Source organism: Aptenodytes patagonicus, chromosome 1, assembly GCF_965638725.1.
Source record: "Aptenodytes patagonicus chromosome 1, bAptPat1.pri.cur, whole genome shotgun sequence".
Classification (NCBI taxonomy): domain Eukaryota; kingdom Metazoa; phylum Chordata; class Aves; order Sphenisciformes; family Spheniscidae; genus Aptenodytes; species Aptenodytes patagonicus.
This window is the reverse complement of record NC_134949.1, coordinates 63,657,688-63,685,181: the sequence shown is the minus strand read 5'-3', so window position 1 is coordinate 63,685,181 and position 27,494 is coordinate 63,657,688. Positions and strand designations below refer to the sequence as shown.

Here is a 27,494-nt window from a genome sequence, read left to right as displayed (position 1 = left end):
TGTTAAGGGATCTTCTTGGCACATGTAGTCTTCTGCAGCTGTCCGTGCTCTCCTGTGGTGTGGAATCACAGGAGCAGAAGAATGAGGACTGCTGTTCAACCTATGCTTTTTCCTGAGGGAGAGGCATGCCACACATACCTGTCAAACGCTATATGCACATTGTTTTGTTTTGACACCCTCTGGTTCAGTAGACGACAGACCTGCCGTACCAAATCTGTGTGTGACAAGATTCTGGGGCTGTATCATCTTTCAGACATCCTTTTTAATTGAAGTGGAGAAGCCTTCTTCCCCCCGGCCCCCCTCCACCCCGGGTTTGCGTTCTTTTCTAGTTCCATGAGAATAGCATCTAGCTCTGGCCAAATAATACATTCGTTTGGACAGGATATAACTTTGGGCAGAGGTAATAAACACCTCATCAGTGAAAAGCTGATGATTATTGGGAGCCTCCTGACCTTTCTGCTGAGTCTGTCAGCCATGTCAGCATTTTCAAATGCTCCCACTTCTCTAATTTGCAAACTACGTGGGTCCAGCGTGGGAAGCCGGCAGGGGACATCCCTGGATGAAGAGCCAGGCATGTGAGAAGGCGGAGAAGACGGCAGCTGTAGCTGTATTGAGAGGGTGGATAGCAGAGAGAATCTGTGGTTGTTAGGAACTTCAGAAACCTCTGTGCACTTTCGGTGATTTGGAAAACTGTTATTTTACTGATTAAAACATTAGAGCATTCATTTAATCTGCTAAATACATAGTTGATCATGAGTGATCTTTGGTTGTTACCACTTTGGGTTTGATTTGAACTGACAGCCTAGGGACGAAATGCTCCAGATTGTGTTTCTAAGCCCTCTCAGACACCTGTTCTTACTAGGATCTTCTTCCCTTCTCCACAACTGCGGGGATACAGATGCATCCGCTACAGGTGTTAACAGATACAGATATCCTTACTGGGAAGAGGATGAAGACCTCTTCCCCTTTTTCCAGATTGTCAATGAGCAGAGCGTTCTAGTTTTGGAGTCTGAGGGGATCGTTGCTTTGATTTGTCCCAGCAGGAGCTAATGCAAACAGACTTGGATCAGCAGTCTTAATGATTATACCTGTACAATAACTTGAAACTCAACAAAAGACATTGCTTTGTCAAAAAGACCTGATAAGAGAGGTTTGAGTTGAAACTGATTTATTTATTTTTACATTTAATGTGTTAAACTTGTTTTGAGGTAAGGTAAATGTAGACGATGTTACCTTGAACAAGAATTCTTGCCTCATGTTCTGTGGGTTATGGAAACTTTCATAAACTGATTGCAGTAACGAGCATGCAAGCCTTCTGTTTTGGTTAGAATTGAGGCTGTATTTCATGGAGCTTGCATTTCAAAAGACTGTGATAATACCAAGCATAAGGCATTAGAGCGCTACAGCTAATGATAAAAGAATGTGCCATAACAGGTTTCTGTCCCTGACTGGTGTTTCAGTTATGGAAATGATCCAGTTAGGTGAGAAACTGCCCATGCTCTGGCATTTGACTTAATTGGTGATGTGCCCCACACTGGGGGGGGGTGCGTGTGTGAATGCAGAGTGGGTAAGGAATTTAGCTTGCATATTTAGCACTGGATACAGTCTACTTTTGTCCGTGGTATGCAGAACCTGATGACTCTAAAGCAAACTAAAATCTATTTCAGTTATAGGTAGATGTTTGCAAAAGGAGGGGAGCCTAATGCAGACAAAAAAACAGTGGTGTCCTGGACAGAATTGCCAGGTGTGGCTTGGTTTACTTGCCAAAATCCAGGGATTAGCATGACAAGTTTCGATAGATCTCAAGCTATCTTTTCATAACTAGTAGAAGTATGTCACAGTAAGGACACCTCGTAAAATTACCTTTGTGGCATTTCACAGTAATATCGGTGATAAAATTGGAGGTGTCTTTAAAATACTACGTTAAAGGACTGCAGTGAAACTGGTGGTTTCTCCTGGCCTTTCTGCTCATGACGCTTCATTCATAGGTCTGTGTCAGGAGCTGCCTTGTTTGAGAATATCTGTTATTCTCCATACAACAAAGTTATTCTGAAAAAGTCAGTATAGCTACTGTGGGAGCTTTAATATGTGGATTATGTCACAAGTAAAATGATCTTAGCTTCAACAGGGTCCTGACTGCGCTTTTATGTCCTGAAATACCTAAGCAATGGCTCACAGCCCTCTATTTTGGAAAGGTGGAGAGTGAGAACGGGGGCCGAGAGGTAGCCGCTGTCTCCCTGCAGAACATCTGACCAAGTGAGCTTGTGCCAGGAGAAGGTCTTGAGCTCTCTGTTCCTCCACGTGGCTCTCGGTGATCCGCGAAGCCAGGGTGGCAGTAGGCTCCTCCTGTTGTCCACAGGCTCTGTCCTTCCCCCTTCATCAGAGGAGAGAAACTTTTTCAAAAGATGGCTAAGAACTCACTCCCTGGTTTAAGCCCATCCCCCAACACAAAATTCCTTTGTTTAACTGGACTAACAAGGGAGAAAAAACCTAAATAACTTGACTAATTCCATTGGTAAACATCAAACATGTATTGCTGCAATCACTTGACCTGGATTTCTAGTGTCCTCTTTGGGGGGGTTATCAGATACCAGTATGTTAAATGTCCATTGAAATGAGAATATCTACTCATCCTCTTTCACCTGCTCAAGGCTTCCAACATCATCTGTGTTTACAATTTTTCTTAGTTTCCTTGGATTAAGGGGAAAGACGGCCTTGCCAGTTTTGAAGAATTTTCTAAGTTTTCTAGATTTCTATGTACATACAAATCCAGACTTCTCACCTATAGCTGGAGTCCCTAATTCTTTGACTGTCTTTTGCTTCAAAGCTGGGCGAAGCAGCCAAACATTTGACTTTAAATAGTGGAATGTTTTATTAATGAAATTATCCAAATACTGGGTAGCAGGAAAATCATAAATTGACTGACAATATTGTTTCCCTATTAAAAGCACAAAACTAAGCGATAACATGGTGTATCAGCCAGCCTTGAATACATGAGGAAGTCTTAAATAAGAGCAAAAAAGCCGTTCAGAACTGAACTTCCCTTAAGCGTGTTGGTGCTTGGGAAGGATGTGTTTTGTGATCAGTCTAACTGGAGGCATAACTTTTTTCCCAGCTCAAGTCAGTGAGTATAACGATGATGAGAAAACAGAATGCCTGGAGGAGCAGCTCACCTCATCTGTATTCGTATTGCTGCCTTCTCCTGTCCCTGCCTGTGAACTGATTGGCAACTGTCATTTTTCCTTTTTCCCCAGCAGTGCCACTGGGTTTATGTGACTGTGGACAAATCTCAGCTCACAGAGATTTGATCTGTTGTCTAAATCTGCTTAATAGACTTTACTGGACTTAGGTAATACATGCAATCATGTCGGTCTATTTGCGCTGCAGGAGAGGAATTGCAGAGGTGTAGAGCCACAGCAGCTGTCCCTTACCTGGGAGTGGGAAAGAATTCAGCTCTCTGGCTGCCTGCGGCTGTTCGCTTGTTTAACCTGCAAGTTGCATTCCCGGCATGTATGCCGAACTTTGGCTCTCTCCTTGTGAACAGTGCTTCTAAATGTTAAGGATACCGCTGGAAAATACTTGAGGCAAAAATGTTACCTGTACTTTGTTCAAAAGGTGTTATAAATAATTTTTAGTAAAAACTAATTCCTGGACAAACAAAGACATACTGACTGCATGTGAAAATTAGGCTTTTGAAAGGTACTACTGTAGGACAGTTGCTTTCAACCTAAGACTGGTGTTAATGTAACTGATTCACAGCTTGTTTTGAAACTCTGATAGTCTATATTAAGTAGATAGTCATTCACTAAATATGAAGGAGCAACTTAATTTCTTCAAACCCTTGTCCAAAGTGCCTATGTAGTCAATTTTTGTGTGTTGGAAAAAATCTCTTTCCCTAAAAGCTGAAGTCTTTATTTAGTAAAATGTAATGGGTTCTTATATCTGTATGTTGTAAATCTGAGCAAATCATCTAAGAGTCTATCACATAAACTGCTGAGAACTTTAGTAAGTGCCTTAGTACTATTTTCTTTTTTAAAGATTAATTTTATTTTCATAACACTTTTCAGCACAAAGAATACAAATAATTATAGAAGTACTGTGGTTTTAAGGTGGAAAAATAAGTCGATGCAGAAGAGAGGTTAAAGTTTTTTGTTTTTTGTTTTTTTTTTTTTTTTTTAAATAAATAGAAGGACCTGTGTTTCATTGGTGTATCTGGAGTAGTTCATTATAGTACTTACTACAGTTCATGTAGGACTAGTGCACAGAATTTGGTTTGTCTGTTAACTAAGTAACAAATAGCACGATGCAGTATGGTTTTGTGCTGAACAATATTTTACCTTTAATGAAATAGATTATCAGCTAAGAAATTGGGAACTGCCTAGTGACCTTTTATGTGACTCTCTTTCAGGCACCTTTTTGGGCATACATCCTGGGTGCATTAGGACTTTTTATCTACCAGTCTCTGGATGCCATTGATGGGAAGCAAGCCAGAAGAACGAACAGTAGTTCTCCTCTAGGAGAACTCTTTGATCATGGTTGCGACTCTATTTCCACAGGTAGCCTTAACCTACTGTTACCCATACTAGTTTTCAAAAAGTTACCTGCTGTCAAGAGGAGCTGATTAAACACAGATTTGTTGAAGTTGGAAGGGACCTCTGGAGATCATCTAGTCCAACCCCCTGCTCAGAGCAGGGTCAGCATGTTCCCTTCTTTTAGCATAATGTCACCATCTCCTGGTCACTGCAGCCAAGGCTGCCCCTGACCTTTGCATCCTGACCAGGATCAGGGAGGATATTTCGGAAGTACCTTTGGCAGATGTTGGGTAACATGCATTCTGCTCTTACTGGACATCTTCTTGTACAGTGTTCTTTGAATGGGTTAGGTGGTGAAGAAAGAATTCTGTAAGAGCATGCTTAGAGATTCTTTACTATACATAGTCTGTGTTTTCCAGTAAGGTATAGGTGATGCCTAATAAAGGATTTTAAGGACCTAAAAGACTGATGCTGGCATGTGAAACTAAGGATTCCGCTTTAGGAGTGAGGTGCCAAAATATGTTTGGTAACAGGGCATCCAGCCTGGCACTTAGGAGAAGGATAATTTATATTCCTTAGAAGAATAAGTGTAAAAAAAGTTGATTTGGAGTCCTTAAAAAGTAAGCCTTGCTTAGTTTTACTTTCCATAACTTAGCTGCTGTTGGTGGCAATGCCTGTACTTCTATAAAAGCTTAATGGCTGAAACATTTGTCCTGGGATTTGGTACATTCTTTACACCTCACTTCCCAGAGAAGTGCAACTACCAGTCTCTCTGAGCTGGGCCCTTCAGGTGAAGCTGTCAGTGTCGCAAAGAACACGAGATGACAAGGCCAGAAGAAGAGAGAACGACCACTGTAGGCTAGAAGGCGGGGCCCTTGCTTGGAAGAAAAGGAGTCCTGTGTTTTGGTCTCTCCTGCCAGGACTGTCCCTGAGGTTAGCTACTCAGTAAAGTATCAGTCATATCATTACTTTGTTATAGTGATATAAAATACCTTGTGGGGTTTTTTTTTCATTTCTCTTAACTGCAAGCAAAGAGGGTATATGACTAACATGTTCATTTCTGCCTTTCAGTTTTTGTTGTCCTTGGATCCTGCATAGCAATCCGACTAGGAACAAATCCTGACTGGTTGTTTTTCTGTTGTTTTGTGGGACTGTTCATGTTCTATTCTGCTCACTGGCAGACATACGTATCAGGCATACTAAGGTTTGGAAAGTAAGTAGGCATCTTTAGAAGTACACGTGGCTTAATGTCTGAGACTGCTAGCTACTTGATTTCCATTTCTTCTTGTTTTTTTCCCTGCTCTCCCTTCCTCTCACCTTCTTCCTCATCTCCCTTCCACCCTATAGCAGACTTGTGTTTTACCTGGCAAGAACTTTAAAACTCTGCATAATACTGAGCAGAGGACTTGTTCTTTTAGCAGCTGATTTTAGCTATATATGCTTTGTTTGCATGCATTTGGCTCTTTTGTCTGCGGATTTGTTCTCAGAACCCGTACAAGCACCGTGCAGGCTCAGGCCAGACAGGTCTTCCCTGCAGTGTAAACAAGTGCTCTGTGTAGGAGTAGGGACAGAGCAAGCACCTACAGTACCTGCCTTCATAACCTCCCAGCCACAGAACAGTTTCAGCCCAGGGGACTCTGAACCACATGCAATTTTAGAGAAATACCCCTACTAATGGGTTTCCCTTCCATAGACATCTTCAGTCTTCCTTTGAACGAACTCTGTGCATCCGTTGCATCCTTTGGCAAGGAGTTCCACAGAGCTAAGGCAGTGCTTGAAGAATTACCCCAGGTTTACGTGGGGGGCTTTGCTTTTAATCTGGCTTCTGTTGGTTTTGATGTCCTTTAGGTTTTATGTTAGGTCACAGTTCTAGTGATTGCTGTGATGCTGTTAATGACTTGGTAGAAATTTCATCTGTTCTCACTGCAGTGTAGGAGGAAGAGTCATGACATTCATGTAGATGATGATAACAATTTCAATTTAACTCCTAACAGTGTGGGGATTGCGGCACCCTCCCGCAGCTGTGGTGGTGCCTAGCCATGGCCTTTTGCTGTTTTTAAACAGAACTGCGCTTCAGTAATGATTTCTGAAAAGAGGAAAAGATCAGAGACTTCCATAGCAGCAAAATTGGAAATATGTGATAGATGAAGGCTATCCTTCTTATAATCCTAGTCATTTGCTAAGTCACCTGTTTATAGTCCTACTTAGCTCTGACCTGTAAGAAGCACCTTAGCAAATCTGAGCATCACTGGGCACACAGGCTAGTGATCAGCTATCTTTGCATACTGTTCGATGTCTGTATCAAAAGAAAGCTGTCTCTGTGGTAATGCTAAGAGCTCTTTTTATTCGCTGGTAGTGCATTTTACCACACAAACTATAACTCTTCTACTTGCCTACCCATCCTACTTTCTTTAAAGGACATCTTGTGCTGTAAACAAAAATAGATGCTTTAGAGTAATGGCTGAAATAGGATAATTTCCATACATGACAGTGAACTACAATGAATAGAGATGGACTATGCCATGAGCTCTGGGATTTTGCATAAATGATTGCTGTTCTGTGCCTTTTCGTTCTTGCATAAAATGTGAGAATGATTTCCCTACATCAGGAAGGCACTGAGGTTCCCATGCCACATAAAAACTTCTTCATTAAAGACTTAATGGCTTCTACGTAAATATAGTGATAGTGCATAGTGCAAGCAGTTTGGAATGGCCTGGTGTTCCATGCTTACTGTTTGAAGTTAAATAGACACAACTTTTCTCAAGGATTACTTATTTCTGTTTAGTGAGAACAGGTCAGAGTTGTTTCAAGGCTCGCAGTTTTATTTCTCTTAAGCATAGAGGTGAGAGACTAAATGAAGGCAATAGTATATTGCTCTAAATATGATAATACTTAATAACACGGACAGAAGCTTTCACCGATGCTGTTCCTGAATTAGTGACACCTATTTTAGAAGTCAAATGACAGATGAGAGAGTCCTAGCTCTGATGGCCAGGAAGGATCAGAGCAGCTGGGTCCTGTGCCACTGTTACGTTATGTAGAATACCACACAGTGTCTGATTAAAATCTTTGGGCTGTGTTGCAACCAACTGTCTGAGCCTCTGTAAAATTAAGTATTAAACTTTGGCACGTATAATGACTCAACTTCAAGTTCAAGCCTCCTCCCGCCACCAACAGCAGCAAGTGTAGTACAGCTTAGAAATCTAGGTTTTAATAGTACAGAGTGCAAACTCTGAACACTTGAACTTGCATATGGATGCTTTTGCATGACATAACCAACGAGTTCAGTGTGCAGCTACAGCAATGACTGGGCAGATGCAACACTTCATCCCTGGTGGAGAGGGAAAAGCCCACTCCCAGCAGCACTGTCCCATTTCCCCCCTGCACAGACTCTGTCACTTGACTTCGAGCCAGTTCATGAAATGGGCAGAGGATTAAAAACCTACGCGAGGCTAGCAAGCTGAACTGGTTCACCTTACAGTCCGGTGAGCACAACAGCTAGTACAAGTGAGGGAGCGCAACGGCGTAGGAGAGAGAGGACTACCCATTCCAATGGCTTCGGACAGCGACAAGCACCTCAGCGTGTTGTCTAGTTGCAGCTTAAACTTTGGCTTTTCTAAGAGTCTGAAGCTTGTGAGGAAACTTAGCTTATTTTATCACTATCTTTCTGATGAAAGAAGATAGTTTAATGTTACTGTGATTATCAAGATCAGATAAATGTTTTCCATTAGCCAAGAGCTGATTCCTATCTCCCTTTAAAAATACAGTTTCCTGTGCAAACAGTTCAAGTGCTAAGCAAGTAATGATACATGTTGACCTTGGTCATAATACCTTAAAACAGCAAATTTATTCTAACTGCTTAAGGAAACATTGTATTTTAAACATCCATTGTCACTGTTTGCTGGTAACTTCAGTACAAAGATCAGATACCTGTCTCAAAACCTTTGGTAGCATAAACAGTACCTTAGATGTGCACTTACTTATTTTTTTTATTTATTTTAAAGCTTTACTGAAAATACCGATTCTTTCTCTTGAGCCTTAACTTTTCCTATATATTCAGGTCTTCTCAAAACATTTCATCAATCAAATACAGAAAGAAAGAATTTCGCTATCTTGTCTGAGAACAAAAAAGGCGGAATAGAGAGTCTAGACTTTGGGGGGCATACAAGGCCACCTATTTTAAAAATGTTTTTATGGAAAAAAGCAAGATATCAATTATATGTCCTCTGAAACAGGACAGATGCTTAGCTATCCGCTGACTCAGTCCTCAAAATACTGCCCTTATGTTTTGTAGGCTGTATCTGTCAAGTTTTCATGATATGATGGCTTAAAGAAATCCCTTCTGTCCCAGTCTGCACGGTCCATGCTTTTATATGATATGCTTTTAATGGAAATGTTTTATTTTATTTACTATGAGCTTGCCTTAAACTTTGATTTGATGTTTACATGGCAACAACTCTGTAAATTTATACAAAATTCTCAAATAGTTAACAATGTATTCATTAAAGACTTTCCCCCTATTACAGTTACATGTCGCTTGCTCTAGATAAGGAGTATAGGTTTAATTTTAAATCGTAACCAAAGATATGTGCCTCCATATAGAGGAGACACATACAACATATAATTGCCCTTCTCAGTCAAGGAAAATCATATTCTATATGCATTGATGTAATTTGAAGTACTTTTAAGGAGATAATTTAAAGTCTCTGTTTTTTGATTTCCCCCCTCGCCCGCCTTACACTTACAGCAGGAAGACCTTTTCTTTAACTAAATCTCCCTTTCTTCCTTCATAGAGTTGATGTAACTGAAGTTCAGATAGCCATAACAATGCTGCTCTTGATATCTGCATGTGGTGGAACAGCAATATGGGACTATAAGGTAAGTGTATTAAGTATTCAGATTTCCTGTTGAGCATTCAGTTCCTGTTAAGTGTTCACAGTTCCTATGGTATTTGAAGCTATCTCGTGCAAGTCCCATGAACACCTACTAGTTGTCTGATGTTCTGTTTTAGCTTATTGTGCAAGTGTAGGTTATTTTTATGTTGTAATTAACTTAGATATAATGGTGTGACTTCCTATGCACAAATCTAGACCTACATAGAGGAAAAAAGACCCCATCTGCCACATACGAACTTCTGATCTGGAACTAATACTCTGCAGATACTTAAGCTTTAACAAATAGCTTTTGTTCTAGTTTTATTTCTTTTGTATATTTTATTGTAAGACATACATTTCTGTTCAGTTAAATGATTTATAGGATGCTTTATTTTCAAATTCAAAGATTAAATGCTTTAATCTAACAAAACCATGGGATGAAATTAGGGGGTTTTTGGTTAAGTAATCCAGATTTACGTGCCGATAGAGATGTACTGATTTTTAACAGTTATGTCAAAGCCGACATAAATGTAAATATCTGTATTTAAAGAATTGTTTTCTGTCCAAAAGCATTTCCCTATCTCTGGCTTTTATTCTGATCTTTAAAGATGCACTTTAGTGGATGGGATCAAAAGTATATTAGACTAACATCTTCAATCTTTCTAGGGTCTTTATTCAGCAATGTATAGTTCTGCTTGGCTACAGCACATGGAAGAGCTGAGAGCATTCCATGCTATTGGTAACCAATGCAAATTAATCTAAATATAAACCACCAAGTAATTCAAGTTAATTCACAAGTTTACTCAGCAATTAAGAAATATTTAGCTAAACTTTGTTTCCTTTCCCCATCCTGCAAGATGCTTTTGTTCTATTTTCAAACAGCTTATTTTCGTGTTGGAAAATAAAGTAGGTGCATGATTGATTTTTCTTCAGTATTAAAATCTGTGGTAGTTATGCTGTATCTCAAAACAGTCTATATTCAAAAATATAGTCAATGGTTTCAATTGATTACTACTTCTTTTTTTTAAATCCTCTGCTGCCTTTGGAAGTTTCCTTGAAACTGCAATTGATTCTCAAAGGTAACTGTTTAATTAAAATTTGTATCTGGAGACTATTCTAACTGCAAAGATACAGCATACAAACAACATGTACCAAAACACAAAGCAGGCAGATGGTGTTTGTGTTTCCTGTGGTTCAGTATTGTGTTACCCGGTGAAATAGAAGGAACTATCCTTCCCCCCCCGGCCCCCACCATGCCTTGGTGATGCAGTAGTCTGTGTCAAGTTTTTGCTTACGTAGTAAAAGTATTTGAAGAATATCGTAAGGACAAACACAGTAAGATTTAGCTGAATTTCAAGACCAGAACTTAAGTACTCAAAAGTTGAGTTTAAACATTATGAAAAAAATTCGTCCTCTCCTTAGTAAGGAAACAAACTCCAAAGACTGTCCTCCTGAGCTTGTTCCTGGGAAAGCCAGAGTTCAAATAAAACAATTGTTTAGTAGGTATCAGTAGCTTTTATAACACCTTTTTAAAAAAGTGATTAACCTTAACTTTTAGTATCTTTCTTTTGTTTTTCCTGCTAAGGTCCCTTTAGTGGGCTTAGAACTGAAGTTCTTTGCAGTTTTTGGCATACTGTGTGGAACAGCACTTTCTTTTTTCAATTACTTCCGTGTCATCTTTGGAGGAGGGGTTGGAAAGAATGGATCTACAATAGCAGTAAGTTGCTTTAAAAATCTGAATGAGGTTTGAATAATTTATGCCCATAATTTATTGCATTTATGATGATCATAAGGGTTTTATCTGTTTAAGCGTTTAAGCAGACAAGCATATGAGCATGTGAGTGTGAGATGGCTAAAGCAAAGACTTCATTATCTGCCTTCTCTCTACCTGTTACTAGATTTCTTCTGTCGCAGGAACCAGCAATGAATTTTCTTACAAAATTGATTAGTGGTCACTGCAAAGGATACTAAGAGCATTGGCATAATGCTAATGGACTTTCCCTGAGTTTTGACAGCTCTGGTTTTGTTCGATGGGATTTCCAATACGTATAAAATCTGGACCTTACTGTGTGACTGAAGCCTAAGACAAATCTTCTGTCCATTTGTATTTCAGGGAACAAGTGTTCTTTCACCAGGCCTGCACATTGGACTACTTATCACGCTGGCCATTATGATCTATAAAAAGTCTACAACTCAGCTGTTTGAAAAACATTCTTGCCTGTATATCTTGACATTTGGATTTGTGAATGCTAAAATCTCACAGAAATTGGTGGTAAGGAATCTTGTTTCAGTCCTAAACCTCCTAAAACTGAACTGGTTCTTGGTGTAACACTTGCTGGATCAGTGGGCACTGCAAGTTTTCCCATTCTGCTCTGCCACTATATTACCAGTTTCATTATGACCAAGACACTGAACTAGACTCAGGCTCCTACAGAGAGATTATATATGATACTGATGCAAACACATACTTACTGTTGAATGTACTGGTTAGAACTTTCAGTTTTGTTTAACTTACTCCTAGAAATATACTGTCTGTCTTTATCATCAGAACTGTGGTCCCTCAAGCCTTACTAACAGTGCTGTGCCTTCTGATTTAATTATCTGAAATAGGAATTTACTTTAATCATTAAAATGAAGATATAAACTTTTCTATCTTTATCTCTTTTGTAATTAAAATACTTCATCAATGGATTAAAAAAAGCAAAATCTGCCTTACTACATATTTGCTAGCAACAGTAATCCAGCCAGCTGATTTCTCTTCCCTGCCCCCAACCCGAGTGACATTTCTCAAACACTAGAAAACAGGTATTCTACAGACTTTCTGGCTAAACAGGAGTTCACCTAGTGAGCTACTGACTTGGTTCAAGAGAGAGAATGCTGATAAGAAGACTGAGCCTTAAGACTGAACTGGAGGCAGTTCAAACACCTTGGCTCCCTTGCTCATTCAGAGGACCCTGGGGTCCTTGTAACCAGCAGTCATCACTGTATGTGTGTCAACTCTCACTCATGGGCGCTTTGGAGCAAACCACGTTTCCCTTGAAGCTTTATGTGTAGCTTTGAGGATAGTCTGCTCCAGAGGCAAATCTGTAGAGGTAGTGGGGAAAGGATTTCGCGGGTTTAGCTCTCACAGTTTTCTGATACTATTTCAGGAGGCCTTGTCCTTCAGGCACTCGGGAGTGAGCAAACTGCAGTAAAAACTTCAGGCGAGACCAGCTGGGAGGCCCAGTGGAGACATGAACCAAGGCCTGTGCAGCTTGTGTGGATGTGCCAGAGCTGCTCCACAGGCGCTAACACTGCATAGCTGTTGCACATCATGCCAGATGTGAGCCAGAAATTGCTCCCTGCAGCAGATCCCTGTAGCAGGAGAGATGCATCCTTAGCTGGCTTAGAGTGGAAGCCTTTGTCAGCTCTCCTCTGGATGTAAGCCTTTGTGGTTTGTCCTGTCATTAGACTGGGACACTCACAGGCTTTTCTGTGAATTTTGCTGATAATTCAAATAGCTGTTATCACTGATTAAAGTGCTATATATTGATTGAATAACCTGGAAAGAGGTTACTTGGTCCTTGGGAAAGAAACTGTCAGGGAGCAGCAGGCCCTGAAGCATTTGTGAAGCCCTTGGCCTGCCTGCTGATTGCTTCCCAAGAACTGTGGACAGCAGGCTGTTGCTGGGCAAGGATATCATGCCGGTTTTCTGGTAGTTACACTGATCTTGCAGTGATGCACTTTTGTGTCTCTCTCTTCTTCCTTTTTTTTTTTTTTTTTTTTAACATAGGTGGCTCACATGACAAAAAGTGAAATCTGTCTTCAGGACACTGCATTTATTGGGCCAGGACTTCTGTTTTTGGACCAGTACTTCAACAGTTTCATTGACGAATATATTGTTTTATGGATAGCATTGGTAAGCATTTTGTTTTATACTTTTCGTTTAGAGCATACTTAAAGGAATGGATTGAGAATTGTCCCTGTCATTCTGCTCTGCCATGTCTGACTTGCTCAGATTTCAGCTGTCACTGCGGAGGGATTGCCAGGATACCATGTAAACATGTATTTTGGGAGCTGACTGGCTTTCTTTCCTCGGAACAGATGTGAAAGTAAATTTACAGATCTCTCTTGTAATTATGCTTTAGTCCAGGTGGTTTGTTTAAAGTTATTCTGTGAACTGCAGACTAACCTTTGTTTATCAGACTTTGTAAGTGTTTAGTGCTGTTTGTTCTTTGGGTTTTGGGGTGTTTGTTTTTTGTTTTTCCTTCTAAACTAGACCACTCTGTATCTGTATGTTAAAATGCTTGTTAAACTTGTCATTTGGATAGATTCTGATTAAAGTATAGCTGAATTTATAGTAGGGACAATTTTAAAAAACACTTGGATTTTTTTTAACCTGTTCTGTTTTGTTCTTTTGAAGTTCATATCCTTGTTTGATATGCTGAGATATGCCACTGGTGTATGCCTACAGATTGCTGCTCATCTTCATATACATGTCTTCAGAATTTCATCTCATCAAGCTCCTGAACAGGTTCAAAACCATAATGACTGATTAAATAGGTCAAGGACGAGAGAAGAAGCAGTTAGGGGAATGTTGAATGAAACAGCCTCTCTTGGGAAGACAGATTAAGCTTTTCAAGAAAATAGTTTTATGAGAAAGCTCACTCTATCCCTGACATTACCAGATGTTAGAATTACTAAATACAAAGTCCTGCAGATTCTATTGTGATCAGTATTTTTGAACCAGGATGTATTTCCCCCCGTTTCCTAGACATGGCAGCTGTTATTTCATACCATGAATTTGAAACTCTTGCCATTTCCTGTTAGGTAACCTTATTTCTGTACTTCTGGTCTGGTGAATGTAGACTGCAAACCAAGGTGCTACCAACCAGAATTTGAAGAGGAATTTCACTTTTCCCTAGACCAAGTGACTAATCTTCTAGCGTTAGTTCCTAAAGTCTTCTTGGGACTGCTGTGAAGTGGTAGTTGGAGGTATCAGTGAATACAGTACTGCATTATTAAGACTGGTAAAACGAGGCATCCATGAGGTAAAACTACTCATTAATCTCTGTTCTGGTATTTCTAAAGAACAAGCTACTGGATCAGTAGGATGAAGGAGGTATAGCTCAGGAAAATTTTCTTCTATTTCAAAATACTGTTATGAGTGCCTTTGGGATTCACGCATTCTCTAGTATCTAAGTACATAACCTACTGTTACTAAATACAATTGTAGCTTGCATTTTCTTTCAAGGCCAGTTTCTGGTTTTGTGGTTGTAATAAGGCTTGCCTCATTGTATTCCATCATTATCTAGACTATAGGTAGTTGTGTACTTCAAGGATACTAACTTTACCTACCCTAACTTGTATCTGTGAAACTACGCAAGTGAATGACAAAGTTCACTGATAAATGACTGTGACTGACTGTGACAATGCAACCCACCCGTATGTAATTCCCTCTGAAGTATGTTTGCTATCGCTGTGTTCATCTACCTTATAATCTATCATCTAATTTGTCTTGTAGCTATCATTGTACTTTATCCAAACAAAACTGCATGGAACTAAACCCTAATGTATATAGTAAAACTCTCCAAAACAGAAAGTCAGGCCCACTATCAGCCCTTCTCTTTCTTTAAGAACAGACCCACTGGCTAACATAATGTGCCTAGCTAAAGGGCTGCTGTTGTCATTAGAGAAAAGCTGAATGAAAGTAGCTTATTATCTGTATGAGCAAATCACGACTCGCACACAAACCCTATAAGCTTAAGCTCCTTTAAAGAGGTACTATTTGAACATGATTTTTGTAAAAAGCTGTTGAATGTAAATGTCTGTTACCACTTTCAGTTGCCGATATGTAGCTGAGCTGTGAGTTCATAAAGTCCTTCCTGAACTGTACAATAAAAAATGCTACGGTTTGTTTTAAAAATATTACCACTGCAGCTTTCTAGCTGCACATTAATTCAAAAAGACTTCCTGAGGTGCTTAAGGAACTTTAAAAGTGGTGTATTGTCTGCTACATTTGGAGGGAATAAAACACCATCTACCACACTCCTGCCTAAGAAGGATATACTGATATACCTGAGGGATAACTGTAACAGTTTCTGCCAAAGGACTAGCACTCTAAGTGACTAATATCAATTCCAAATGAATCCTACTACTCCTGTTTGAGGCTGGGAAAGACATAGCATCTATATGTGAACTTAGCCTGAACGCAGGCCATGGGCAAATAGAAGAGAAGATGGTAAAGACCGTTTCAGTTTGTGTGAATACTGTCAACAAATTAACCACCTGACGAAAAGACATAGGCAACTTTTTTTTAGAGTGAGAAGGTTTGGTTCCCCAGAATGCTCAAAAATGTGTCATGTAGTAGTAGGTATAAGTAGTTTTAAGGATATGATTGAGGTACATGGGCGATAATAGGAAACTAATGCAGAAATCGGTCAGAAAACGAGAAACATGAGGCAATACTAACAAATAACCTAGTATTGAAGACAGGAAGCAAAAACTGTTAACTGTATTTCATAGCATCATCTAATTATCCTTACAGGGCTGAGACTCGGCAGCACAGTTACAAATTAGCATAGTTACCTGTTACCCACCAGAGGCCATATTGCCTCATCCATCATTCTAGCAATGTAACTTCTGTGTTTGCTCCTTCCCTGAGTCCCAGCAGATGCAGAACAAAAATGGCTCCATACCAGTTGCTTGTTCAACTTCAGTTGCAACCTAATAGCTCAAGTTTCTGTAAGTAAGTTAGCCGTCACTAATCTGGCTCCCAGAACTGGAGAACCATCATCAAATGACTTGACTCTGAACTAAAAATGCTAGTAAGCTGAGGAGAAGAATCTGTATGGACTGGTTTTGAAATACATTGTTACAAGAACATCACATCTGTGCATGTGGGCGTGTGGATGGTTTTTGTTTTATACACTATTGTATTAAATCTAAGCATTAAATGTTAGGAACTGCTTAATTTGTAAAAGTGGATATTCAGGTGTAATGGTTTTCTGTAAAAACAAACTGCATGCAAGCTAAGCCTATTGTTTAATTTATACTGATTTACTGTAAAGAGATACATAAAAGGTAAATGCTTTATCCTTAAAACTTAGGCCTCCCTAAATTACTAGTCATTTGGAATTGCAAAAAGTAATATTCCATCTCAAAGGCTTGTAATAACTTGTACTAAATAAATCAGCTAGATTACTTCTAGCAGTGGTTCTACAAGAACTATATACCCCAAAATGCATAATGTTTAATTATGCTTACTTTAGCAGATGTCATAGAAAGCTGTGATACTCAGCTCATCATTCAACTAAAGAAACCTGCTTTTTGGACAAATTACAGCAGTTCATAAATCTTTTACTAGTACAAAGATACTACAATGCCTAGCCTAACAAAAGAGTTAACAAAATTTACTTTAATTTACCATAATACACATCATTAAACAATCTCACATGAGCTATGTCATACTCTGTGAACTTCTATAACTGCTGATATGTCAGCAGACTAAATGTTGAAACTATGAAAATCTTGAAGTCTGCAGCTTGTGAAAAATGCTTGCATTGGCACAATGTACCTAAAGGCCTAAAGTTATTATGTAAAAGCTGGGTAATGCATTTTTCATTAATTCTGCCCATTGTTACAATTTGGCATTATAAAAAGTGAAACAATTTAAACAGTCCAATGCTACTGAAAGTGAGTATAAGTAGTTAAAGATTAATGGGACAGACAGTAAATGGTTTGGGGCCCATACTGCCCCTCCCCCCCCCCAGTGATAAATTTACTAATATACACTCTTACAACATTATCAGACACGAGATTAGAACAATCCATGAAAGCATTTTATAGGAACTTTAAAACATTTAAATCTTAACATACTTCTCTATGGCTAATGCCTATACTTGTATCATGTTACTTAGGTACAAGTTGTTTCTCCATTGAGCCATCAGAATAACATGGACTGAAGAGACTTGCGAACAGTTGCCATCTCCTGCTGTTGCTGTTAGAAGAAAAGGAGATAATACTGAACAAATGCCATATCAGTATGATTCCTTTGAGCTAATTAAATGAATGTCAAATGACTTTTTTATAGAATGTTCTGTTTTTGCATTTAACCAACTTCTTCATAGATCTGATACTTACGGTGTCCATCATAATCTTCTTCTGCAACATAGCCATTTCTTTGCGAAGTTCACTTTGTGCACCAGCTAGAAGATTTTCATTGTTCTTCTCCAGCTCTTCCATGCTCTGAAGTTAAGAATAATCTTAATTCAGAACTGTTCAATGTCAAAGGGTTAATTTAAAACAAACAAACCAACCATTATTCGGACTACAATTTAATTTTAACAGCAGCAGTGGTCACTGATAACTCATTAGTTTTGTCACGAACTTGACAGACAAATCATACAGGACTTTGTACTCCAGTCTACATTCCTGTTTAAACAATATAGATCCTGTGAAGGAAGCAGTCCCCTCCACTCAGCATCTGTGAGGTCTGAGCTAGTTATGCTGCATTTCAATAAAGATAAGAGTTCTACAAGAAAAGATTAAACAGGTATCTGTCAGGAATGATAGGGGTTTAATATTATGACAACCTTGGAGACTTGAAGTAAGGACTATAAAACCCATTAAATTTCCTTCTCTCTGCATACTTCTCCCCAGATAAGCCAAGTAAAGCTCACTGGTTATCTTCCCTTTTGTACATACAATTATGCTTAACTCTGTGTATGTGTGTAGTTGCATTTTCCTTGACTTGTATTCAGTTAAGCTTATTTGAGGCTTGATTTCTACCTTTTGATCATCTTTGAGGAGAAAAATCAAAGTAATACTTGACCTTCTGTTTAGTTTTTCATCTTTGATGATGACATTTTTGACATTTTGGAACAGTTATTATTTATTAATGCTTCTGTTAATATCCTCTGTAAATTCCAACTATCATAAATTAAGAGTTGTTCTATTTCAGATTTATTTTTCGAAGCTACCAGGCTTGGGAAAAAAAAACCCGTATCATAACTAACTGAAATTTCAAAAAGCAACCGGTGAGGAAATGACTTGAACAGAAATTAAGGTTTGTCAGAAACTGACAGACTTGAATCCACCCCATGTACCAGTATATACTGGGGGCCACACAGCTGGAAAGCAGCTTGGCAGAAAAGGACTTGGGGGTCCTGGTGGACACCAAGTTGAACATGAGCCAACAGCGTGCCCTTGCAGCAGAGGTGGCTAATGGTCTCCTGGGCTGCAGTTGGAGAAGTGTTGCCAGCAGGTCGAGGGAGGTGATCTTTCCCCTCTACTCAGCACTGGTGAGGCCACACCTGGAGTGCTGGGTCCAGTTCCAGACTCCTCAGTACACGAGACATGGACATACTGGATAGAGTCCAATGAAGGGCCACGAAGACGATTAAGGGACAGGAGCATTTCTCTTATGAGGAAAGGCTGAGCGAGCTGGGACTGTTCAGCCTGGAGAAGAGAAGGCTCGGGAGGGATCTTATCTATATACATAAATATGTGAAGGGGGGGTGCAAGGAAGATTGAGCCAGGCTCTTGAGGTGCCCAATGACAGGACCAGAGGCAATGGGCACAAACTGAAAACACAGGAGGTTCCCTCTGAACATCAGGAAACACTTTTTTACTGTGAGGGTGACTGAGCACTGGCACAGGTTGTCCAGAGAGGCTGTGAAGTCTCCATCCTTGGAGACGTTCAAAAGCCATCTGGACGTAAGTCCTGGGCAACCGACTCTAGGTAGCCCTGCTGTACCACCTGCTGGCTGGACCAGACGACCTCCAGAGGTCTCTTCCAACCTCAGCCCTTCAGTGATTCTATGGTACTGTGCCTCTGCATTCATTACAAAACAAATCATTTACTTTCATTTTTCTCACAGCTTAGATTTCTAATACCTTACTTAGAAGAATAGTGGGGGAAGGAAATTCTGGGAAAAAAGTGTTTTATTCTTAGTGTAAAATGAGAGGGATTTTTTTTTTATTTTTACCAAAAAGTCAAATTTTTGAGTAGTTGTGCTCATAATCATTTTTTGTTTGCTGTCTAGTATGTTAGCTACTTTGTTAAAAAAAAAAAAACAGAACAAAACACCACAGCTGATCAGTATGAATCGTGTTTAAAATACAATATGCTGTGTAAGCACTGTCCAAAAACACAGTGTTTGTAGAGACTGCCAGCAAATAATACAAAAATTACGCATGAAGTCACAGGGAAGTTAAACGGGACTGCTTACATAACCATCCAGCTTACCAGGTTACAGAAAGGAAAACCCTTTCTAATGAATGTTGCTTAGGAAGAGGTGAAGGGAGTTCTAACTGGGCAATTTTAAGGGAATTACAATTTAGTTTGTTTAAGGGTCACTTTCTTTGCATGAAGCAGCAGTAGCTAGAAAGGTTAATGACAGAAAAAAATTGGTATCTAATTCTCTTTATGGGGGATGCACCTGCCAGCAGTAATAAAAGCAGTAAATTGCAGCCTAAGATGTATTTTTAATAGATTGTCAAGTTTCACTTTTTTACATAATCTAGGGAAATAATTAAGACAAAATCCTGATGATTTAACTGACCTATATAACCTTTAAACTGGTACAAAACTGTGTTCTGTTTAGAAAGTATGGCTAAATATTTGAAAGAGGCAAGCCAATCAGATCCCTGTGAGAACACATTTAACTAAATAATTTATTAAACAGATGCAATGTGTATGCATGTATAGAGAGAACAAGCCATGTTCTTAACAAATAAGGGAAAGATACTAACATGAATGTTCATGCAAAGCTGTTATTTTCCTTAAATGAACTGCTAATCTCTGTATTTTATAAAGGTTGAATTAATACAACTTTCTTAAGTGATGTGATAGGGATCAGCTGCCTTCTAAGAAGAAAATTTACTGTACCTTTAAGAATTGCTCATAGAGTTGCTTGATGGTTTTCAGTCTCTGACTTTGAACTATTCTTGCCTGTTGAAAAACTTTTTGTTGCTGACGAAACATATTCTGAAGCAGAAGCAAAAAAAAAAAAAAGACGTTAGTTAACCAAAAGCGCTTGGACAGCAACACCGATGTCATTTGTCAAAATCAGAAATTCTGCCTTCACTGGAAATTGGGTCATACAATGTAGATCTATGCCTGGAGAGTTATCCTTGTTCTTATTAATGAAAGAAAGACTGAAGTCTGGATTAAGCCCTGAGTCACCTCCTGAGGTCCCTTCCAGCCTGAATTATCCCTACGAGATCCTATGAGGACTGCTATCCAGCGCAGTTCTCGAGGGTATCCCAGGGAAATGTGCTGCCTAGGGAAAAGCAAAACTGGCAAATGTGCTGGGAGTACAGCAGTATCGTGTGAATACATTCCATTGTATAGCTCCTATCCCCTTTCAATCATCAAATTCTCATACATTTATTATATGCAGGCATATTTTTAAGTAATGCATGCTGAAAGACAACTACTTTCCTTTACTCCTTTTTCCCTTAACCCAAAGACTATGGATGCACAGAATCAGCACACATCTTTCTTCTCCATAAATGGTCTTGGCTTTTCTCAAGCCACATGCTGGCCTAGGACATCACTTACTGCCATTTATACACTTGCAATAAAGTTTATAAATGCATCCCTCTTCACTTTGAAATATATCCCAAAACTTAAACATTTACAGTTTGAGAGCCACCAAACTTGAATGATTTTTTTAATTAAGAGGCAAACAATCATCGTTTGTTTAAACTACATAAAGTATTTTTACATTTCTGCATTCTTAGGTGTCTAAACAACAGTATTCCCTCCTTGTGAAAATACCGTGAAACACATGCCATGCTGGAAACCCACCGCTAGTTTTTCTTCCTGCTCCTCTGCTTTCTGCACATCTACATCCCATTGCTGAAATAAAGTCAGGAACTGCTGGGAGAACTCATGATTGAGCTTCTGCCTATAAACAGACACTAGCCATAAGTATGACAAATGCTATGAAGAATTACAAGGAAAGCTAAGGTTCAACACACACACAGAGTAGAAATAAAAGGAGCTGGCATAGATAAAGGAACAGGCTATTTTGACATCTGGCCCTAACTGAATACTGTACGTTTTGAAAAACCACACACGCGCACACAATTCCTGAGTGAATGTGGGTTACACACATACAAGGAGGCAGCACTCATATACAAAACTCAGGTTAAAAAAAAAATATATAACTTTCCTTCCTAACAATGTCAGTTTTTCTGAGATTTACTATGTTTTTCTAACCCAAGTACAGATCTTGGCTTTAACACAAGGGCTTTATAATGAAAAATCTATTAGCTCATTCATTAGAGTTCATTATGCTCTAGTTTCTCTATGTAAACTTAAATTTTGTCAATGCAAGTTTCAAATATATATATAAAACCAGTTAAAAGTATTTCTGACTTTCAGTTTTTAGCTGTCTCATTTTTTCAGTTTGCTCCACCTGTAGTATCAGATGTAGTAATTAAATATGCCTTTAGAGGTGAGAGGAATGTTATGTAAGGTGAAAATTATTTAAAATGTGAAAATGAAAGTTATTTTCTTTCTTAACCAGAATGATATAAAAATTTTACTGAACATTTTTCAGTTTTCAAGTAGAAGCAGAAAATTCCAACTGAAGTGGAAAAAATCAACACATTGTTTTAAAAGACGAAAATAACATCAAAGGTCATTTTCCATGAAAATAAAAAAAAGTAAAACCAGCTCTATAAGGTACCTTGTTCTCCAAATTCCAAATCTTAAGTTTCTCCATTCAAAAGAGAAAGCACTATGCTAAACTATTACTGTCAATTTAACCAAGTGGACACAACTGGAGGCAGCAGAAACAGAGGACCTGAGCAGGTATTTTAACTAGTAGATACTCTACTTGCTATTTAACTGCAAGATGGATCAACTATCCATGCTGTGACACAAAACGGAATTTGATTTCACAGGTTTGAAAAACAAGGGTAAATGTTACCTTTGCTCCTGCTGTGTTTTCCAAACATGTTCAATCTTCTGGTTACTGGTTTTGAGAGAGGCTTTCGTATACATTTCTAATCTTTTCCTCTTAGCTAAGAGAGCCTTGTTAATGTCAGCTAAAAATCAAAGAATGTTTAGAAATGAAGCATACCAAGATACATTGTGCCTTTTATTAAAAATGCTGATGGGTTACGCTTTGGAGAAGCAAATGAGGTGTGTTCTAATGAAAGAAGCTACTGTGATCTGGGCTCCTGGCTGCTGTGTTCAGTGTCCCTCCACCTGCTATTGGCACTGGTGTGAGTGCTGCTTCCCCGAGGCCCCCATACACCCTAACCGACACCTGGCCTCTGGAGTTGCAACTACTCATTGCCCAGCCCCACCAGCTACCCTAGCATCTGCTTCGAGTCCCACCTCTCTCAGGGGCCAGACCAAATAGGACCTACCATGATGTGACTCAGCTTTAGCTTCTTGCATTCCGGGCAGGACGGTGGCAGGTATGGTGTCAGACTGGCTCTGAGCAGACACACACAGTGAACTGAAACTGTCCAGCGGTTTGAACTCAGGGTAGCTGCAGTGCTTCCATTATGTACATTTAAATCAGTTCCTTACACACTGTCATCACGTGTTCCCCTACTGATTATGGTCCAACATGCACTTCTAACATATCATCCATACAATAACTCACATATATGCTTGAAACACTAGAACCACTGTCCAACGAGTTCACGCTGTGTATCCTCAAACATTGTATTTGGATATCTCACAGTCTGTAAATTCTCCATTCAAAGCTAGAGATACCTTGCACAAACCTGACTGAGTACAGACATCTTGCTCTTTTCTCTAGTATCTAATGATGTTTTAGTCACACCATCAAAATCCTCATTAGTTCAGCTGCATGACTGCAGTGCCAGCTCAGTTTCCAGACCTTCAAGGAATTTAGTTATGCTGACACTTTTTAATTTTTTTTTTCCTCCTAGGAAAACCACACGTTTCAGAGTAATAGTCAAATTACTTAGATTTTAGAAATAAATTAAAGGTAGTATGTGATTACTATCACTGCACACATGATGAATGAGCGAATGACAAACTTTTTCATACTTCAGAGAGACTTTGTACTTTTTAAAAAGTATCAAGTTAATGTAAGTTAGTATGTTTGTTTCACTTTAATTACATTTCAATTTAATTCACTTTAAATCTCCATTTGGAGATTTAACGAACAAGTCACAGCTTAAGGTTAAATTTCTTTTCCTTCTCACTGTAGGTTTCAGGAAACATCTGTCAAACCTCTCTAATTTGCTGAGACATCTGCCCCTGCTAATGCCAATCCTATTATTTTTGAGCAGACAGGATCCTCTCTGATTCATTCATTTTCCTTCCTTCTATCCTATTTTTGAGTCTTCAATAACAAGCAATCCTAGTTTTTTAACACTGAAATCCTCCCTCTATCTAGATTGCTAGATCTACAATAGCATTCCGATATGTACCTTAACAGCAAGAAGTCTTAATTGATGGATTAAGGAATTCCTTGAACTCCTCTTTCACCTTAAGATTTACATGCAAGTAATGACTGTGTACAGCATTTTTTTTATACATACAATGAAAGTATTAACCAGCTATCGAGTATGCAATACTGGCATTAAGACGGTTTCTTTTCTTCCACGGCTTTTTGATGCTTTGTTACACTGTGATGTGTGTTATAAATTCTTTACAAGTGAAATTTTGTGAAAACACAAAAGTGTTTTGTCTCTAACCTGTCAGCTATCTTGAATTCAGCTGGAAATTTAAGTAAAGCCATCTGAGGATCTGATTATGACTAAACTAAATCCAACTAGGTGACATGTATAAATCTCTCATCACTAGATGACTGGCATTACTTAGCATCATTCTTTAGCTCTTCTAGAAACTTGTACTCTTCTTCCTGACTGCTGAAATTCTCTTTTCTACTGATTCCCTGTTCTCTAGATTTCTGAAGGTGCGGAGTACAGACTACCCTCTAGCTCATTCTGTATCGCAACTACAATCTACTTCCAAAATTCCTTGTCTAGAATTAGAACTATTCTATTCAGCTGCTTATATTAATATTTACACGCCCCTAATTTCTCACACAAGTCTTTCAATCCCCAGTGTCTTCTACCTCATTGTAACAAAAAATTGAGTAAGAACAACAGCTAACTCACATTAACCCTTTTCTCTGCAATATAATCACTACCTCTTACACCTCATCTTAAAATTGGAATTGATAATCAAAAGCACTTGTGCATCCTTCCCTTTTTCCTTTGTAATTACCTACACTAATACTTACATCTCACTTTATATGCAATTATTCCCTTCTCTTCTTTCTCTTTGCTCTACTTAGATACAACTTTTTTCTGAAAACTGGCTTTATTCAGAAATGCTGAAAAATGCTACAAAGACTGGTCATTTTATGTAAATCTTGAAAGTTATTTTATGGTATGGAATTACTGCCAATTCTGCAACTTAAACATGAATTTTTTTTATTTATTAGAATGTGAATGTACATACCTCCAAATCTTTCCAGCATATTCTGTACTTCACCCCTACAAAATAGTGTTTAAAATTTTTATTTGCCCGTTTTCTGACTTTAGAATAAGACCTGTTGTATATGCTTAAAACTAATTTTATTCACATGCCTATTGTAAGCAGTGACAGAGCTGCTAGTGTTCTACAGGATAAAAAATGACACTCCTTTTCTCCTCCTATGAGAGGTCTCTTTTTTAGACTAATTTGCTTTTTTAAAAAAAATTCACTACAATCTATTAACGTACTCCCCAGTAAAAAGGCAGTATTAGGCATTTAAAGGGTCTTGAGTGAGGGAGGACGGTAAATAAAATTGATCACTCCCTATACAAAAAGAAAACACAAAGGTATTTGGAAAATCAAATTAAAACAAGTCCATCACAGTTAGCATGACTGGCACAGTAAGAAAAATCCAAGACAAATAATATCAGGGTTGTTTTTACAACAACTTTAAGATGATAACACCAGTGTGTAAGGCAGTGGTACAACAGCTGACAAGTCCAAAAAGGGACATGGTGAGTAAAGAAAATGTTTATCTTGTTTTCATATCATCTTCTCCACAGGATACCACTTTATTTTTTGAAGAGCATAAAAAAGGGGGGGGGGAGGGGGAAGTATCTTCAACTCAATAGCTATAATCTTGCTAAAAACTATTTCAACATACACTTTTTTAGTACATTTACACTGCCCATAAATATTTAATTTCGTAAGATTTATCTGTAAAAAGAATTTATTTTTCATGCAATAGTTGGATCATTTAAAGTAGTTAATATCTTCAAGCAACTAAGGGAATAATTTATTTTTATCAGAGGGAAAAAAATGAAATCAACAATTTAGGATAAAATTTGTATCATCTTTTGAAAGAAACAAGAATTTTAAGAACACACAAATACATCTTTTTTTATGCATGTTCAAAAGTATCTACAAAGAAACTGCAGAATTACTCATTTTAAAATGTTACATTTTCTTTTTTTACCTACAACTACTGTATTATGTCACCTAATTTTTGAATCAAATACTAAAAAAAAAACCCAAGCAAAACAAGCATAGTGGATAACTGAAATCAGTATCTATTTGAGACCTGCTTATTTTTGGGGGGAAAAAAAAAAAAAAAAAAAAATCCTAACCTTACCCCACATCATCTGGAACCACATGAGTAGTCACCAAAGGTCTTTTCTTTCCATGCTTGTCCATTACTGGTGTTTCACCTTAATACAAATTTCAAAAAGATTTACAGAAGTATCTTATATTTTGTGGGGGTCATTTGAGTTATTAAAAGTGTAATTACTTTTCTGTAATGCCACTTCTCTGAACATGTCTCATGGGTCTCAGTTCCCATCCATAACACATGCAGCTCCTAAAACTTTGAATCTGGAGTTGACAGATGGTGGTGAATTATTCTGCAAAACTAGATTTGAGCTGGCACTGCCTTGAATTCCTCTAGACTGGTCTCAACCAGTTTTAGTTTCTCTGTCCACTACTACACAATTACTCCCAACTCACAATAAAACAATCATCAGAAAGGTAAAAATAATCTAAAAATTGAGAAAGCCCAATCTGTAAGAATTTCATTTTACTGTAAAATAAGTACTGAAATTGTGTACTCTGACCTTTAAAAAAGCAAAATCACAAATAGATATTTATATTCTTTCCAAAAAGTAAAAATCCTTGGCTGTCAGATTTCCAAGGGGGGGGGGAGAGAAATTTATTCTGAACAGATGAAGAAGGGAAGAAATTAAGAGAAACAAACCCAGAGATAACTGCTGAAACACAAACTTTACAAAAAAACTATCGTGATGAATAAGAACTGCATTTTTAAGCAAAGTCCACTTTTTTATGACACTCCCTCAAAATTAAACAAGAATCCCTTGGTTGACTTCTTTTCTTTTTTCCTTAGCTTTCTCTGCTTCTTCCTCTCTCTTTTCTTCGGTTCAGATTCTTCCTGAAGTACTCTTAACCCTGCCAGCATTAAGACTCCAACCACCCTACCCGACTCAGCACTCCATACAAGCAAGCAGAGCTCTTCTTCTGTCCTATCCTGATCTCACAATGTTATATGCAGCCAAGTGATGGAAGGATATGGCATTAAAATAAGGTAACAAAATCATGTAAGAAAATCCTACTCTACTGAAGACTCCACCTATAATTTTAAGACATAATAGTGCGCTATACAGCTATTCTATTGTGTTCTCTTCCTCTTACCAATCAAAATTATACAATAGGAGGCTAGCTGTCACAAACATTATAAACCATGTTTGCTCAGACACTCACTAACACAGAAGTGTCTTCATTTCTATTCATAGTCAGAAATACTACAAACTTCATGTTTTAAAAAAAAAAAAAAAAAAAAATCATATAAGCACCTTCTCTAATATCTTCCTCTGATCCACTCAGCTCTTTTCTTTCCTCCTGAAAGTCATAGGTAGGTATGGCTTGATCTTCCTGTGCTGGTTTACCAGCTTTTCCTCCATGCTTTCTTCCCGATGGTGCCATAATGAGATTTTCTTCCTACTGAAACGGTATGTTGTATTTGTTACATAACTTCCCCCACAGTACTTTGAAGAGAAGTATGTTTTCATGCATACATTGACCTGTTATGGACACCCCTGTAACAGTCTCCACCTG

General features: G+C 38.4%; 2 protein-coding genes across 3 annotated transcripts in view; one reads left to right on the top strand and one right to left on the bottom strand.

Annotated features, from left to right (window-relative positions):
• Nucleotides 1-17,466, top strand: part of CHPT1 (choline phosphotransferase 1) — a 22,952-nt gene extending 5,486 nt beyond the window's left edge. The window contains exons 2-9 of one of the 2 annotated variants that reach the window (XM_076339718.1): nt 4,409-4,556; nt 5,604-5,745; nt 9,326-9,410; nt 10,992-11,123; nt 11,520-11,678; nt 13,179-13,304; nt 13,809-13,919; nt 17,305-17,466. In XM_076339718.1, the coding sequence (XP_076195833.1) occupies nt 4,409-4,556; nt 5,604-5,745; nt 9,326-9,410; nt 10,992-11,123; nt 11,520-11,678; nt 13,179-13,304; nt 13,809-13,919; nt 17,305-17,349 (948 nt within the window). In that variant the 3' untranslated portion in view covers nt 17,350-17,466. The remainder of the gene's footprint in view (nt 1-4,408; nt 4,557-5,603; nt 5,746-9,325; nt 9,411-10,991; nt 11,124-11,519; nt 11,679-13,178; nt 13,305-13,808; nt 13,920-17,304) is intronic. The other variant, XM_076339727.1, reaches the window with a different exon arrangement.
• SYCP3 (synaptonemal complex protein 3) lies at nt 17,331-27,494 on the bottom strand. The gene is made up of 8 exons (XM_076339739.1): nt 27,233-27,494; nt 26,002-26,077; nt 24,855-24,889; nt 22,330-22,447; nt 21,201-21,300; nt 20,277-20,375; nt 17,528-17,632; nt 17,331-17,384 (listed from the first exon to the last, which is right to left on the bottom strand). The coding sequence occupies exons 1-8, from the start codon at nt 27,360-27,362 to the stop codon at nt 17,331-17,333; spliced, it is 717 nt and encodes a 238-aa protein (XP_076195854.1). The 5' UTR covers nt 27,363-27,494.

Excerpts from the sequence above, each read along its gene's own strand:
- SYCP3 (XM_076339739.1), bottom strand. The coding sequence starts at position 27,362 with ATGGCACCATCGGGAAGAAAGCATGGAGGAAAAGCTGGTAAACCAGCA. Across the intron at positions 21,301-22,329 it reads AAAACACAGCAGGAGCAAAG|GCAGAAGCTCAATCATGAGT; the intron begins GTAACATTTACC and ends GTCTGTTTATAG. Across the intron at positions 20,376-21,200 it reads AGCAGGAAGAAAAACTAGCG|AATATGTTTCGTCAGCAACA; the intron begins GTGGGTTTCCAG and ends CTTCTGCTTCAG.